The sequence below is a fragment of the Lactuca saligna genome, chromosome 4, assembly GCF_052625555.1.
Source record: "Lactuca saligna cultivar CGN05327 chromosome 4, ASM5262555v1, whole genome shotgun sequence".
NCBI lineage: Eukaryota > Viridiplantae > Streptophyta > Magnoliopsida > Asterales > Asteraceae > Lactuca > Lactuca saligna.
The window spans coordinates 153,391,209-153,404,478 of record NC_136420.1 but is presented as its reverse complement, the minus strand read 5'-3'; the positions used below and the strand labels follow the sequence as shown (position 1 = coordinate 153,404,478).

General features: G+C 33.9%; 2 protein-coding genes across 3 annotated transcripts; one reads left to right on the top strand and one right to left on the bottom strand.

Annotated features, from left to right (window-relative positions):
• The first annotated feature begins 2,546 nt into the window (after nucleotides 1-2,546).
• LOC145042960 (putative sulfate transporter 3.4) lies at nucleotides 2,547-7,453 on the top strand. The gene is made up of 10 exons (XM_078991488.1): nucleotides 2,547-2,976; nucleotides 4,543-4,591; nucleotides 4,686-4,893; nucleotides 5,366-5,537; nucleotides 5,629-5,694; nucleotides 5,785-5,898; nucleotides 5,984-6,100; nucleotides 6,188-6,601; nucleotides 6,682-6,958; nucleotides 7,044-7,453. The coding sequence occupies exons 1-10, from the start codon at nucleotides 2,614-2,616 to the stop codon at nucleotides 7,262-7,264; spliced, it is 2,001 nt and encodes a 666-aa protein (XP_078847614.1). The 5' UTR covers nucleotides 2,547-2,613; the 3' UTR covers nucleotides 7,265-7,453.
• Nucleotides 7,454-7,485: 32 nt separating this feature from the next.
• Nucleotides 7,486-10,509, bottom strand: LOC145042961 (structural molecules protein). Of its 2 annotated transcripts, none has more exons than XM_078991490.1 (3): nucleotides 9,880-10,502; nucleotides 9,202-9,428; nucleotides 7,486-7,763 (listed from the first exon to the last, which is right to left on the bottom strand). In XM_078991490.1, the coding sequence occupies exons 1-3, from the start codon at nucleotides 10,101-10,103 to the stop codon at nucleotides 7,756-7,758; spliced, it is 459 nt and encodes a 152-aa protein (XP_078847616.1). In that variant the 5' UTR covers nucleotides 10,104-10,502; the 3' UTR covers nucleotides 7,486-7,755. The 2 variants fall into 2 exon arrangements, with proteins under 2 accessions (XP_078847616.1, XP_078847615.1); XM_078991489.1 differs by lacking the exon at nucleotides 7,486-7,763 and adding an exon at nucleotides 8,357-8,584 and having other exon boundaries at nucleotides 9,880-10,509.
• Nucleotides 10,510-13,270: the final 2,761 nt, after the last annotated feature.

Genomic DNA, 13,270 nt, shown 5'->3' with positions numbered 1-13,270 from the left:
CTTATAACTTACTCTATTTGTTATAATAAATAGGGAAAACTTCAGAAAAACTCATTGTATTTTCATCAAATGCTTAAAAAAACCATTATATTATTTTTTTAGTTCACTAAAACCCTTACAATTTTAGAAACTTTTATTTAAGGTTTTTTGACCTCGGAAAAACCTAATATATTTTCATGAAAGGATTAAGAAAACCATTATATTATTTTTTTAGTACATTTAAACCCTCATATATTTTTAAAATTTTTTTAATGTAATAGATTGTAATAATCAAAACGTTAAGAATCGATTATCTAGCATTTTTAGCTATCTAGGATATACCGAGTTGGATGCCTAATATGATATATTTTTAAAAATATAAGGGTTTTAACATACAAATAAATAATATAATGGTTTTTTTTAAGACTCAAATGAAAATATGTAGTGTTTTTATAAGGTTTTCCCTAATAAATATGTCACCTTTCTTAAATTACACAAATAATCTTAGGGTCATTGTCACTATAACCCAACAAACTTTAGTATATTGGTTTAAATGGTCCCTCATAACTTTTTTTGGTAGTTTAGGAGCATAAAGTTTATTTTTACCTGCTAAAAAAGGCTCATGACTTATTATTACCGGTATTCTTAATAACATGACTTTTTTTCATAAGTTATAAGAATTAAGTGCATGCATTGATTTGACTTTTTGGCATATACTAGTACACTAATAAATTAGTTTCCTGGTTGGAGCAGAACCCTAATAATCTCACGATATGTCGATGTCTAATTCTTCCTAGGGTTTGAATCTCGGCATTGAATCCATGGTCGTGAGAAAAACCACAGCTCATGGCTGGCAATCTTTTCACTGCAACAAGTTTATTGTTGGGCATGGCGCCTTTGTAAACAATCCCGGCTCTTCCTTTCTGATGATGTTATCTTCCTTTAAAGAATCGAGAACATCATCGTAAGTGAAATCTAGGCGTTGGAAAGTAGTAAGCTTCCATGATCGAGCTTTGCAAGCTTTCTTGATAGATCGAGCTTTGATGATTGCTACAATGGTGAAGGCGATGGAACAGAGGAGTATGCTAAGAACGAGAAGAAGTTTTACAGAGGCAGAGATTGGTGATTTTGAATGTGGTTGATGGGTGGCGTTTGCGATCCCTTCTTTACAAGGTCCATCGAGTAAAAGCTTCTGCACACTGGAAAATTAGCTAATGGTGGATCGGTAAACCGATTGTTGGACAAACTAACCTGACCGAGATTCGCTGACACGGAATCAATCACCGGGAATTCGCCGGAGAGAAGATTGTTCTGAAGTTCAACCTGTGAGAGATGAGGCAAACTGAAAAACCCTTTTGGAATCGAACCATTAAGGAAATTTTCTCTCATTCGGATTCGATTCAACGATTGGCATTCACTAAGAGACTCCGGAATCGGACCAAATAAAAAGTTTCCCAAAGTGATTATCGTTTCGAGTTTGTTTCCATTACATAGATTCGGAGGAAGTGAACTTGTTAATCTGTTGGAAGACAGATCAAGGATCTGTAGCTTTCTGTTCCTGCCAAGGCCTTGAGGAATGCTTCCGGTGAAGTTGTTTTACCAGAGTTGTAATACCTCCAGCTCCGATAGTTCGTCGATGAAATCAGGAATCGATCGGTGGAGTTTGTTTCAGAACAGATTGAGTAAGGTGAGATTTTGAATTTAGGGAAGAATGAGGATAGTAGGCAGATGCGGTCAAGGAAGCAATGAGAGAGAACAAAGGCTTTCACCACCGACATAGTTTTAACAGGGAAAATCCAAGTAGATGACGTATGTGTGCCACGTTGACCATTTTCAGTTGACCAAATGTCATGTGACATATCGAAACTGATGAGTAGGAAGGGGTTCACCGGATGACCCCTTCATATTTGTTATAATAGTCTTTTAAAACGGTAAAACACAAATACGTACCCTTAAAATGTCAAAAAAAAAAAAAATCATAAGAGACCATTTAAACCAATATACTAAAGTTTGTTATGTTATAATGACAATAACCCATAATCTTATGTGGCATCACCATTAGTTAGTGTTATAAAGAAAAACTAAGAATAAGCTCAAAAAATCCATTACCAGCGCAAAAGTGTAAAAAATCAACAACTTTTTTTTGGTTCTTTGGTCGGTGTCTTTTGCTTTCCTTTTCTCTATCAACACGATTTATATTTAATACTTTCTCATAAACCAAACCGAGTATCATCCCCACATCTTAACATGAAGAGAAACAATGTCTGATTAGGGATGTAGATAGGATTTCGTGCAATTATAATATAAAAAGTATTTATACAAAAATTATTAGATTAACACTATTATTTTCAGATTATATATGAAATGAAACTTTGCTCTTTTTAAACGTTTATTGAGGGTGTAAAAAAGAGCCCTAAATTGAATACGCGTGTGTTCCAAGTGTACAGCATCAGAAGGAGGAATGAGCGTAACCTGGATTTCCCAAAATACCCCTGAGTGACATGACATTTTTCCAATTCTACCCCTGGTTTACTACATCCCTATTTAAACCCGAAAGCCCCTTCGGTTCACAATTACCACCAACTGCACTCTCTCTCCCTCCCACCACCTTCTCGCATACGCAGTCACAATCACATGGGCCTCAACTCGAACCGAGTCGATCACTATTCGGGTTCGGGTCATGCAAATCAAGGGCTCACATCAACTGCTCCGGCGACGATAACAGTTCCCGGAGAAACAATGAGGTCGCTGGAGTTGCACAATGTTTGTTTGCCGCCACAAAAAACCACCTTACAGAAACTCAGGCATCGGTTATCGGAGGTCTTCTTCCCCGATGATCCACTCCATGGATTCAAAAACCAATCGCGTTTTCGAAAACTGATTCTCGCTCTTCAATACTTCTTTCCGATCTTCGAATGGGCGCCGAATTACAATCTTACACTCCTCCGTTCCGACGTAGTTTCCGGTCTTACCATTGCTAGCCTCGCGATCCCTCAGGTATCACTTCATCTTCATCACCTTCATTAATTACTCTCTCACACACACCGTTACATACGAAGTGTGTGTGGGAGAAAAGAATTGCAGTCGGTAGTCGCATTAAATGAGTTTTTCTGATTCTGAAATCGTGAGTGCGGTTTGTCTGGTGATATGTTTGTAATTTGTTTGGGTTGCTCATAAATTGATTGCGTGTGTCAACTTTTTTGTGATGTTCGTTCGGTTCTTCATGCATGGGTTTGTACTTTGTGCTTTACTGATAGTACCTCAAACAGTAGTGTCATTTTTGTTCAAAAATTTCAGGTTTATGGTGTAATTAATTATAAAACCAATTTCATTTTTATAATCAATTTATATCCATATTTTCATCAACAGTTTTTGTTATTTGTATAATAATTAATATATAGTAATTTGTTTCAGTCTATAAGGTAAACTTTTAATTGCAAAGATTACACGTTGTTAATGCTTATTCTACTTCCTTCTTAGAAACCATTTTTTTAATGTTTATATATTTTTAAAATATATTAGTTTTCTTAATAACTACTAGAAGCAAGATTGTTTTTAAAAGTTCATTTACTCAAACTTAAAATGTTTAAAACGCCAAATTTGTGTTTTGTTTTTATTTATATATTTTATTTTTATATTTCGATGGTTTACTTTGTAGTTTTCTAGACATACAATAAAAGTGTATTTATTGATTGGATTAATAAAATAATTTTTGATGGAAACAGGTGAAAGTTTAAAGAATACAAGTGTACTTTTTTTTTTTACAAAGCCAATGTAGTGTAGAATTAGTTTTATATATTTTTAATTATAAAGTAGTTATGTAAGCAATTAATCTCACCTTTTACCATATATTGACTTAAGATTTTGACCATATCTTTCTAAAAGTATTTCGTTTAAAAATATATCCATTTTGTTTGAAATAATTGAGTATACGAATTAAATAGATGATTGTGTGATTAATATTAAACCTTAGTTGGATCAATATTAGTTGTTATCACTTGATGTAGAATATATGCTTTCAAATCCAAAAAAAAAATTATGTTATCATCTTTACTTTCCTTTCAATCCATCTTCTTCAAAAATAAGCATGAAATTTGGTACACCAAATTCTATTCCATTAATTTCACTTTAATTTAGATTATTTGTGGTTCTAAATCAACTAATTCTTTTTTAGAAAATAAAGTGACTCATATAAAATTCATCTATTATACGCTTACTACGAATTCTTCTATTAAAGTAAAGATGTTTAGTTCTTTTCATCTGAACAACCTAAGTAGTAAGAACATGATAAATGTTTTACACATCAACTAAAAAAAAACAACACTTTATGATATACATATCAAACTAATTTAGTTGTAAAAGTCAAAAATCAAAAACTATAATTACATCTCGAAATCAGGACTGGATCTTCTATTTAGAAGTTTTAGTTAAGATATGTCACATCACATGGAACTCACAAAAACGAAAATATAAATATGGTCATATCATAGGGCCCACAAGGTATTTGTAATTTGTGTTGTTTCTTATTTATTTATTTATTTATTTATTTTGTATGATTTTCAGGGGATTAGCTATGCGAAACTTGCGAACTTGCCTCCAATAATCGGGCTATGTGAGTTTCTATCTATTTATGTTATCTTCGTAACACATAACATTTTATGATTTGACTTTAAAAAATGACATTTTTTTTTTGTAAAAATGAAAAGACTCAAGCTTTGTGCCACCGTTGATCTACTCTGTGCTTGGGAGTTCAAAGCATCTAGCGGTGGGGCCAGTGTCAATAGCGTCACTTGTGATGGGAACGATGTTAAACGAAGCAGTTCCATACAACAAAGATCCAGTTCTTTACCTTAAGTTGGCTTTCACTGCTACTTTCTTTGCTGGTGTCTTTCAAGCAACTTTAGGTCTTCTCAGGTACTTTATAATTATGTAACGAACTCAATCATGAAATTTGACATCAATGTGTGGTTGAAAAAAAAGAAAAAAAAAATAGTGGTAAAGATTGGTTACTTAATGATGAAAATAAGATTTTTGAACTTTAATGTAGTGGGCACAAAAAAGGGAATATACTTTGTGAACTATGAAAAGTGGGACCTTTTTACAAGTTATACAAATGTTTTTTGGTTGTGTGCACTTTTGACTTTCAAGTTTCTGAATATAAATTCATTAGTGGGAAATAATTCAAACAGTGAAAACATTCCTTTCCTTTCAATTTCATAATCAATTATTGGGTCCACTCCAAGATCTAGCGTCCCGACATTTACTCATATTCTTCAAAATATAGCTTTTTAAGTAAATTCCATTTAATTTCTTTAACAAATGTCGGGTTAAAAAAAAAAGTTACTTTTTAAATTTTACTTTATTAAGAATTTGATGATTTTTACAGGTTAGGGTTTGTTATCGATTTCTTATCGAAAGCGACCCTTGTTGGTTTCATGGCTGGGGCAGCTGTTATTGTATCTTTACAACAACTGAAAGGGCTGCTTGGGATTGTTCATTTCACTACCAAAATGCAAATAATTCCCGTTTTAACCTCTGTCGTTCAACACAGAAATGAAGTATGTAACATTTTGTTTGTTATAATTAAAATGGTTTTATCGAAATCTAATTTACATATTAACATTATTATTTATTTATATACTTGTGCAGTGGTCTTGGCAAACCATTGTTATGGGGTTTTGCTTCTTGGGCTTTTTACTTGCCACGAGACATATTGTGAGTACAACTACAAGTTTTTTTTTTTTTTTTTTTTTTTACTTTTTTACAATATAAATAGTACAAGTGGCTAATGCATGACGAATGCAGGGATTACGAAAACCGAAGCTGTTCTGGATATCAGCTGCAGCACCATTGGCGTCGGTGATTCTGTCGACTCTTTTGGTCACTCTATTCAGATCAAAACTCCATGGGATTGCAACTGTAAGGATCATTATCAATTCCTTTAACTATTTTTCATATCAAAACACGTGGAATTGAACTTTTTTTTTTTTTTTTTTTTTAATAGATCGGTCACTTGGAAAAGGGATTAAATCCACCATCATCAAACATGTTGTATTTTCACGGCGAGTTTCTCGGAGTCGCCATCAAAACAGGGATCATCACCGGAATACTATCTCTAACCGTAAGTTTCAGGTTGATGCATTATCAGGTTGTACTGTACAACACTAGAAAAACCACAAAACCCTAACTGGAAACTTAAATTTAACAGGAAGGAATTGCGGTGGGAAGAACATTTGCCTCTTTGAATGACTACCAGGTGGATGGAAATAAAGAGATGCTCGCCATTGGGGTGATGAACATGGCTGGTTCTTGCACATCTTGCTATGTCACCACGGGATCGTTTTCCCGATCTGCTGTGAACGCGAACGCGGGTGCTAAATCTGTAGTCTCCAACATCATCATGGCATCAACGGTTTTGATTACGCTCTTGTTCTTGATGCCTCTGTTTCACTACACACCTAACCTAATACTCGCTGCAATCATCATAACCGCTGTGATTGGACTAATGGATTACCAAAGCACAATCCGACTATGGAAAGTGGACAAACTTGATTTCGTGGCTTGTTTGTGTTCGTTTTTTGGTGTGCTCTTCATTTCGGTTCCAATTGGTCTTGCAATTGCGGTAATAATCTTTCTCTTTCTTTCTTTCTTTCGATTGTGTAATAATTAATAGCTGACAAAATTTTTGTTTGTTTTGTGTAGGTTGGGGTTTCGGTGTTTAAGATTTTGTTGCATGTGACAAGACCGAATACAGGTGTTTTGGGGAATATTCCGGGGACTCAGATATACCAGAATGTGAATAGGTATAGAGAGGCAAGAAGGGTGCCTTGGTTTGTAATACTTGGTGTTGATGCGCCTATATACTTTGCTAACTCGACTTATCTACAAGAACGGATTTTGAGGTGGATAAGAGAAGAAGAGGAGTTGTTAGCAGCTAATAATGGGCCTTCTTTGAAATGTGTTATTATCGATATGACTGGTAAGTTGTTGACAATAGTCAATACTTGATATTAGAAGCTGGCCTAAAACTAATTGTGTATGTATGTGGGTTTTTGTTATTACAGCTGTGACAGCTATTGATACAAGTGGTTTGGGAATGGTGAAGGAGTTGAAGAAGATGTTAGAGAAGCGATCACTTCAGTTGGTGTTGGCGAATCCTGGAGGGAGTGTGATGGAGAAGCTACACCAATCAGAGATATTGGAGTCGTTTGGGTTGGAAGGAGTGTACCTAAGTGTTGATGAAGCTGTGGCAGATATATCATCAGCATGGAAAGCTGAAGCTTAAGAAGTTGGCATGCATGCATGGGGTTTCTTGTATTTTAGTTTGCAGGGTAGGAGTCAGGAGAAGAGACAGGGTACTAAGACTTACTACTGCTTAATGCTAAAGCGGTATGTATGTGCTTAGTATGTATGTAAGAGTCACAAGCTATAAGCTGTTTTCGTATCAAAAAAAATTATATTAGTCTTTTGCTTATTTCCATAATCCATATAACTATCACAAGGAAGGAAATTTTAATTTTTAAAGAATTTATAAAAAGAAGCATGGGTTTTGCACACTGGATAACAACAACTGAACAACACGCATCTATCAATTTATGAATGATAACATCTAAACCAAAAGGAAGGAATGAAGGCTGTCTCTATAATACCAGAATTATACATATATTGGTGTGTGTTTTTTCGTCTAATTCTGATTCCAAACTTGTGACAAGAATTTTAGCATTCATCCCTACTCCTGCACTTCATCATCAGAACCATGTTTTTCATCGGTCAAAGTCAAACACCTGCATCATCATAAACCGTCCAAACTAATTATTTATTTAAAAAAAAAAAGTTAACTGAATTTTGAAAATAGCAAGGGGCAAAGAATATGATCAAAAGTAGATGAGGCATGCTGATAAAAATAATCCGTCCATTCTAATCAGGAATTATTCTTCTTTAAGTAAACAATTACCTTTGCATCTTCCTTTGGTTGATTATGCTTATGGCAAATTGGCAATGCAAAATATCTGTCTGTTTCTGTTTATGGGTTGATTAATTTTTTATTGGCAAATAGCATTTTATGGGGCCAATTTGAGCATCACCAGTCACGTGTTACACTGTCTTAACAACGGAACAAATTTCCACTACGTATTTTTATTTATTTACTTTTTTTTTCTAGAAAAAAAATATCTCTTAGAATCCCAATACCCATCAAACATCATCATTCCTTACTATTTCTTAAAGCAGGGGACAAATACAAAGTATTTCAGTAGCATAAATATATTTTAAGTAAGACTATGAGAAAAGAAATTACTCATATTATTAATAGTCAATTGATCCAAATCCCATGAAATGAAGCGTTTAAAATTACAATGCCTCACTAACGAACCTATTTAACATATTATAATTTTATAATTATAATATTTCAAAAATTACAAAAAAATCTTCAAAATTAAAATACCAAACTTTCAAACATCCAAAGTTTAGTTTTCCAACAACCAATATCAAAATACCATGAAAATAATGTGTATCAAAAACCCAAAGTTGACAACATTTTAGTCTTCATTAAAGGAATCCAAATCAATGTCTAATAATACAGCCGGATCATCATCTTCTTCACTTCCTTCAATATCAAATAGAAATTTAATCTTAACAAAACTTAAATTCAAATGGAAGGTTTAATAATAACATTGCTAGACTTACGACTTCTGAGTTCTCATTTCTCAACTTTCAACTTTCTTCAGTTAATTTTTTTAGAATTAAAAATATATATATTTTTGGACAAAACAACCAAATTGAAATTCTCTATATCTAAAGGGGTTGTTAGAAATCCCACTAAAAACGAGTCCCAGGTACTTTTTTTATCATTATTATATCTATATTTGTAATATCATTCTCGTATCTAAACCAACAATTTCATGGAAGCCAATAAATACTTTTACATTCCAATACCAAAGATACAGATTCAGAGTTCAGACCCAAATGCAGAACTTAAAGGTTAAAGCTAACATAGTAGCATACAAGCATAATGGTATCTCCTCAATGGGTTGTCCATAAATGTGCAAACTAAGGAAATGAAATATCAATAAACGAACATATTACATATATCATGTGTAGTGAAATCAGACTTGGTGAATATATATCAAAGATAGAAACACATAAGCTACTGAATGCACATTCAAAACAGAGCAAGAAAAATATTTTCATCAGTTCACAAGTAACTTGAAGAAATTCACTTACTTGATCGGAGTCTTGAAATGGGAATTTCTCGCAATTCACGTTTTATACACAAATATTCTCCTAACAAAGCCATTAGTGCCAATCCAGTGCCATTGACAATCCACCATGTAATTGATGTAGGCCAACCTCCATAAATGATGCATATGAATAGATGGATGATGTAAAGGGTGGCAGCAAAATCTAGGCACTTCTTTGCTCTCTCAATCAAATAAAGCAAGAAGCCAGCTCTGTTTGAAATCAGAAACAAATAAAGGTTAAAAAAATTTCAGAGATTTCATAATTTCACACCAGGTTTTCATGTGATAAAGACAAGATGATGTATACTCATAGGAAACAAACTTGAGAAAGAAAGACATGACCATTAGACATTTTTCATGCCATTATCACAGCAAAGGTAAAAACCATGAGTTCAAAAGAATACAGCTAAAGACAGAATCCATGGTAGAATATGCTTCATTTCCTTTGCCATACTGCATTGAATTATACTTTTTACTGAACACCTAAAGCATGCCAAAATCCAAGAGGTATGCAGACAAAATCTAACAGGTGAGATTTTTATAGAATTTGTTCTAGAAAAATTAGAAGTTACATTGCATTAAATACAATGTATATGAAACTCCCTGAAATTAAAAGTAATAATCAAATTAAGCACAAAAACTAGGAAATCATAACTCTCACCCGGCTACAGAACTGAGGATGAAAGAAGCGATGACACACCAGCCGGTAACTGTGGAGATGCTAATCGTAGCGTAATCAAAGAAGTAAACAAGGCTCATCATCGAAACCCTAGTGCCAACAAGAATAGCCATGAAAAATCCCAACGTGAGATAGTACAAGCACTGAATGCATATAATTTGAGCTACAATTAGCCATGGATCCCATACTACCGAACCATAGAACATGACTACCGATTCACTTCCACTCCTAACACCCAATTTTACAAACAATTCAAAGAAAAAAAAAACTATTCAGCTAATTTTCACAACATATGAAGGGCACGCACGATTGAACCTTAATTATCGGCGCAATCACCAGATACAATCATCGCTGTTGGTTTAACAGATACTTAATTCACTAAAACCAACGAATCAAACGACAAGGAAGGGTTTACAAAACAAATTGGAATAGATTCGAGTGAGGTGTAAATCGGCTATGAGAAACGGAGCTAGATCTAAGATTATGATTTAGGAAAGCGAAATTTGAAGATTGATTATCAGACCAAAATATGAAAATCGAAGGAACCCTAACTTAAATTTCAATAACAAAACATAAAAACATAGAATATACTTATTTCATCCATGGAATACATATAATTAAGTAAAATGATATTTTACTTGAAAACCAAAATAAAACTGCAAAATATTGGTACCTTGAGTATTCAAAAAGGATAACGTGTAAAAGCATCATACATTTTTAAATTTGAATATATTTTATTGTTGGAATTTTTTTTTAATATTTATCTGTTCAACTTGTTTAAATTGTAAAGTTTGCTCTTTATAACCGTTACTCTAAGGCCGTGTTTGATACTCGTCTGACCGAGTCAAGTCAGACATTTTTGGCTGACTCGGTCGGCTGTAGCTGTTTAATAACCATTCTGACTGAGAAATTGAGGTTTGATCCGGTAAGAGAGAAAGAATCGGCTGACTAAGAAAGGAAGACAATTATTTCCACTTGTGTATCCTTGTACGTATTTGATACTCACAGAATTGATCATCCAACACCCCCTTTGCTTTCTTAAAATCAATCACAGAATCGATGGACTGCCTCTCTCCACTTCGGTTCGAATTTAATTGCAGGTATGTTTCCCTTTCTCTTTTGCGTTTATATCTCTAGCAGTAGTAAGAAATTAACCATCTGAAATCACTTCCATTCATCTTCTCCCAATCAATCAACCAACTGAAATCATATCAGAATCCATATGCTCTTATATTCTCATTTTTCTTTTGTATCTGCTGACTGCTGGTTGAGTAAGGAAGAAAGAAAAAAGGACATTGATTTTCTCTTGGGGGTAATTTCCTTTCTCTATGTTGCTTTTCTCCTAACCTCTCTAATTTTGCTGCAGGAGTGGTGCTATGTACATTTAAAACATTCGATGGATACACTTGGATTTTTCTTACTACAACAGAAAGTTGTGCTATACTCAAGTCTAGATGCTCCCTCTGTTACTATTAAGCCCCTGAGATATATCATTATTTGTAAATCGCAAGGATGTTTTGTTAGTAGTTTAAAGTGGCTACAATTGATGTTTCTTTCACAAGGTTGCTGGTAATTCTCTTGCTTTGGACAATTTTGCCCTTGCACAAGTTTTATCCAGAAAGGTCTCTTGCTCCCCTGTTTAGTATAGACTTTGGACAATTTTGCCCTTACACAAGTTCGTTAATTTTAAGCTAAACACTCAAAACCAAAAAGCTTAAATATTCGATTGTCATAATTCTAGATTGCCTGCTGATGTTCCCTTTGTTCAAAACTTGGGGTTCTGTCAAAGCAGATTGTAAGACATCCGGGTGTTATTCTAGATGCTAAACCAAAATAAGCAATGCTTCAGTTTTCACTTCCATAAAAGTTGGGGATGCGAAATTGGAGGAGATTAATATGTGTCACACCCCCGAACCAGATGGCGGAAACGTCCGAGGGCTATTGTGACTTAATTGAATACCATCACAATGAATATACATGAATCATAACATCATTCACCACCATGCATTGAAATATTACAACCGATATTGTTTACATTCAGTACATTGTTTTAAAGCATTACATTTCCAAAACATAAACCGTTCGATATTAATTAAACAAAACATCATGATATCATTGGATACATTTTCTTCGATTTACCTGTTACCTGAGAATACAAGTATTTTGGAAAAACGTCAACATATGAAATGTTGGTGAGTTCACAAGAATTATCATTTGTCATTTTGGGCCCTTAACTTTTGTATTTTTGCCAATTTGAGCCCAAAAATGGGTTTTGTGTCCAAAAATGTTCATCCTAACCAAATAAATTATTTTTATTGACTTGATTATTGTAACATGGTATAAGCTATGTTTATTTCATTCTTCATGTTATATATCTCGGTTTTTAGGTATTTTTAGCTAACATATTCATCACGTAACACATAAAAATCATACATACATGCATAAAATCACACAAGACATACATGAACTCATAGATCTACACATTTGCTTGTATTCTCCCCCACAAAACTTATAAAAACAGAAAAATAAGGGGTATGAAGCTCACCTTGAGTTGGGTTTCGGTTTTTGGAGAAGATTGGAAGAAGTTTGATGTTGTTTTCGGCCCTAACAAGCCTTCCTTTGTTGATTTCGAACTTAGGGAGTTTCTAAGAGAGTGATCATGATTTTTACATGGATTAGAAAGAGAGATTTTTGATAAAACAAAGAATCTAGATCATTGATCCAAGCATAATCTTACCTTAGATGAAGAATTTGTGGAAATATCTTCTTGAAAAAACTTCTAAAATTCGAGATCTTGATGAATAATGGAGGGAGTTTCCTTGAGAGATTTGTGAGAGAATTGTGTGTGTGTGTGTGTGTGTTTGGAATCAACCGAGAATGAGAGAGAGGGAAAGAGAGAGATCTTGAAGTGATGTATGCATGGGAACATGGGATAAGATGCATGGAAGACCATAATGTAAAAATAAGGAGGCCATGAGAAGTCAACTCTCCCTTTTATTTGGGCTTGGGTCGAGAATTAGAGGGGAAGAGAAAAGAATTTGGGCCTTGCATGCTTAAGCCTTTTTCATGGTTATGTTAAGTGATTTTTGATCCAAATAACCATAAATATGAGTCTTATGACCTATTAGGGCTAAATTAGGTTAATTATGGCCCAAAATGGTTCATATAATTAATTTATTTCATTTTAGGCCCAAAATGGCCCATAATATTGAAAATAAATAAAAGTGGGTCCAATTATAGCCCATTCAAGAGTTCTAAGCCGAAGATAGTCAAATTGGAAGCGTATTGGTCCATTAGGCCCAATAAGGAAGTCCTAGTCCAAAATGGACTTAAACAAGGACTTCTAGGGTTTCCAATTGCTTGTTAACTATTT

Coding starts and splice junctions, on each gene's coding strand:
- LOC145042960 (XM_078991488.1), top strand. CDS start 2,614: ATGGGCCTCAACTCGAACCGAGTCGATCACTATTCGGGTTCGGGTCAT. Junction 5,538..5,628: donor TCGTTCAACACAGAAATGAA/GTATGTAACATT, acceptor ATACTTGTGCAG/TGGTCTTGGCAAACCATTGT. Junction 6,602..6,681: donor CAATTGGTCTTGCAATTGCG/GTAATAATCTTT, acceptor TGTTTTGTGTAG/GTTGGGGTTTCGGTGTTTAA.
- LOC145042961 (XM_078991489.1), bottom strand. CDS start 10,103: ATGTTCTATGGTTCGGTAGTATGGGATCCATGGCTAATTGTAGCTCAA. Junction 9,429..9,879: donor ATCCTCAGTTCTGTAGCCGG/GTGAGAGTTATG, acceptor GATTTCAAACAG/AGCTGGCTTCTTGCTTTATT. Junction 8,585..9,201: donor CATTTCAAGACTCCGATCAA/GTAAGTGAATTT, acceptor TTGATATTGAAG/GAAGTGAAGAAGATGATGAT.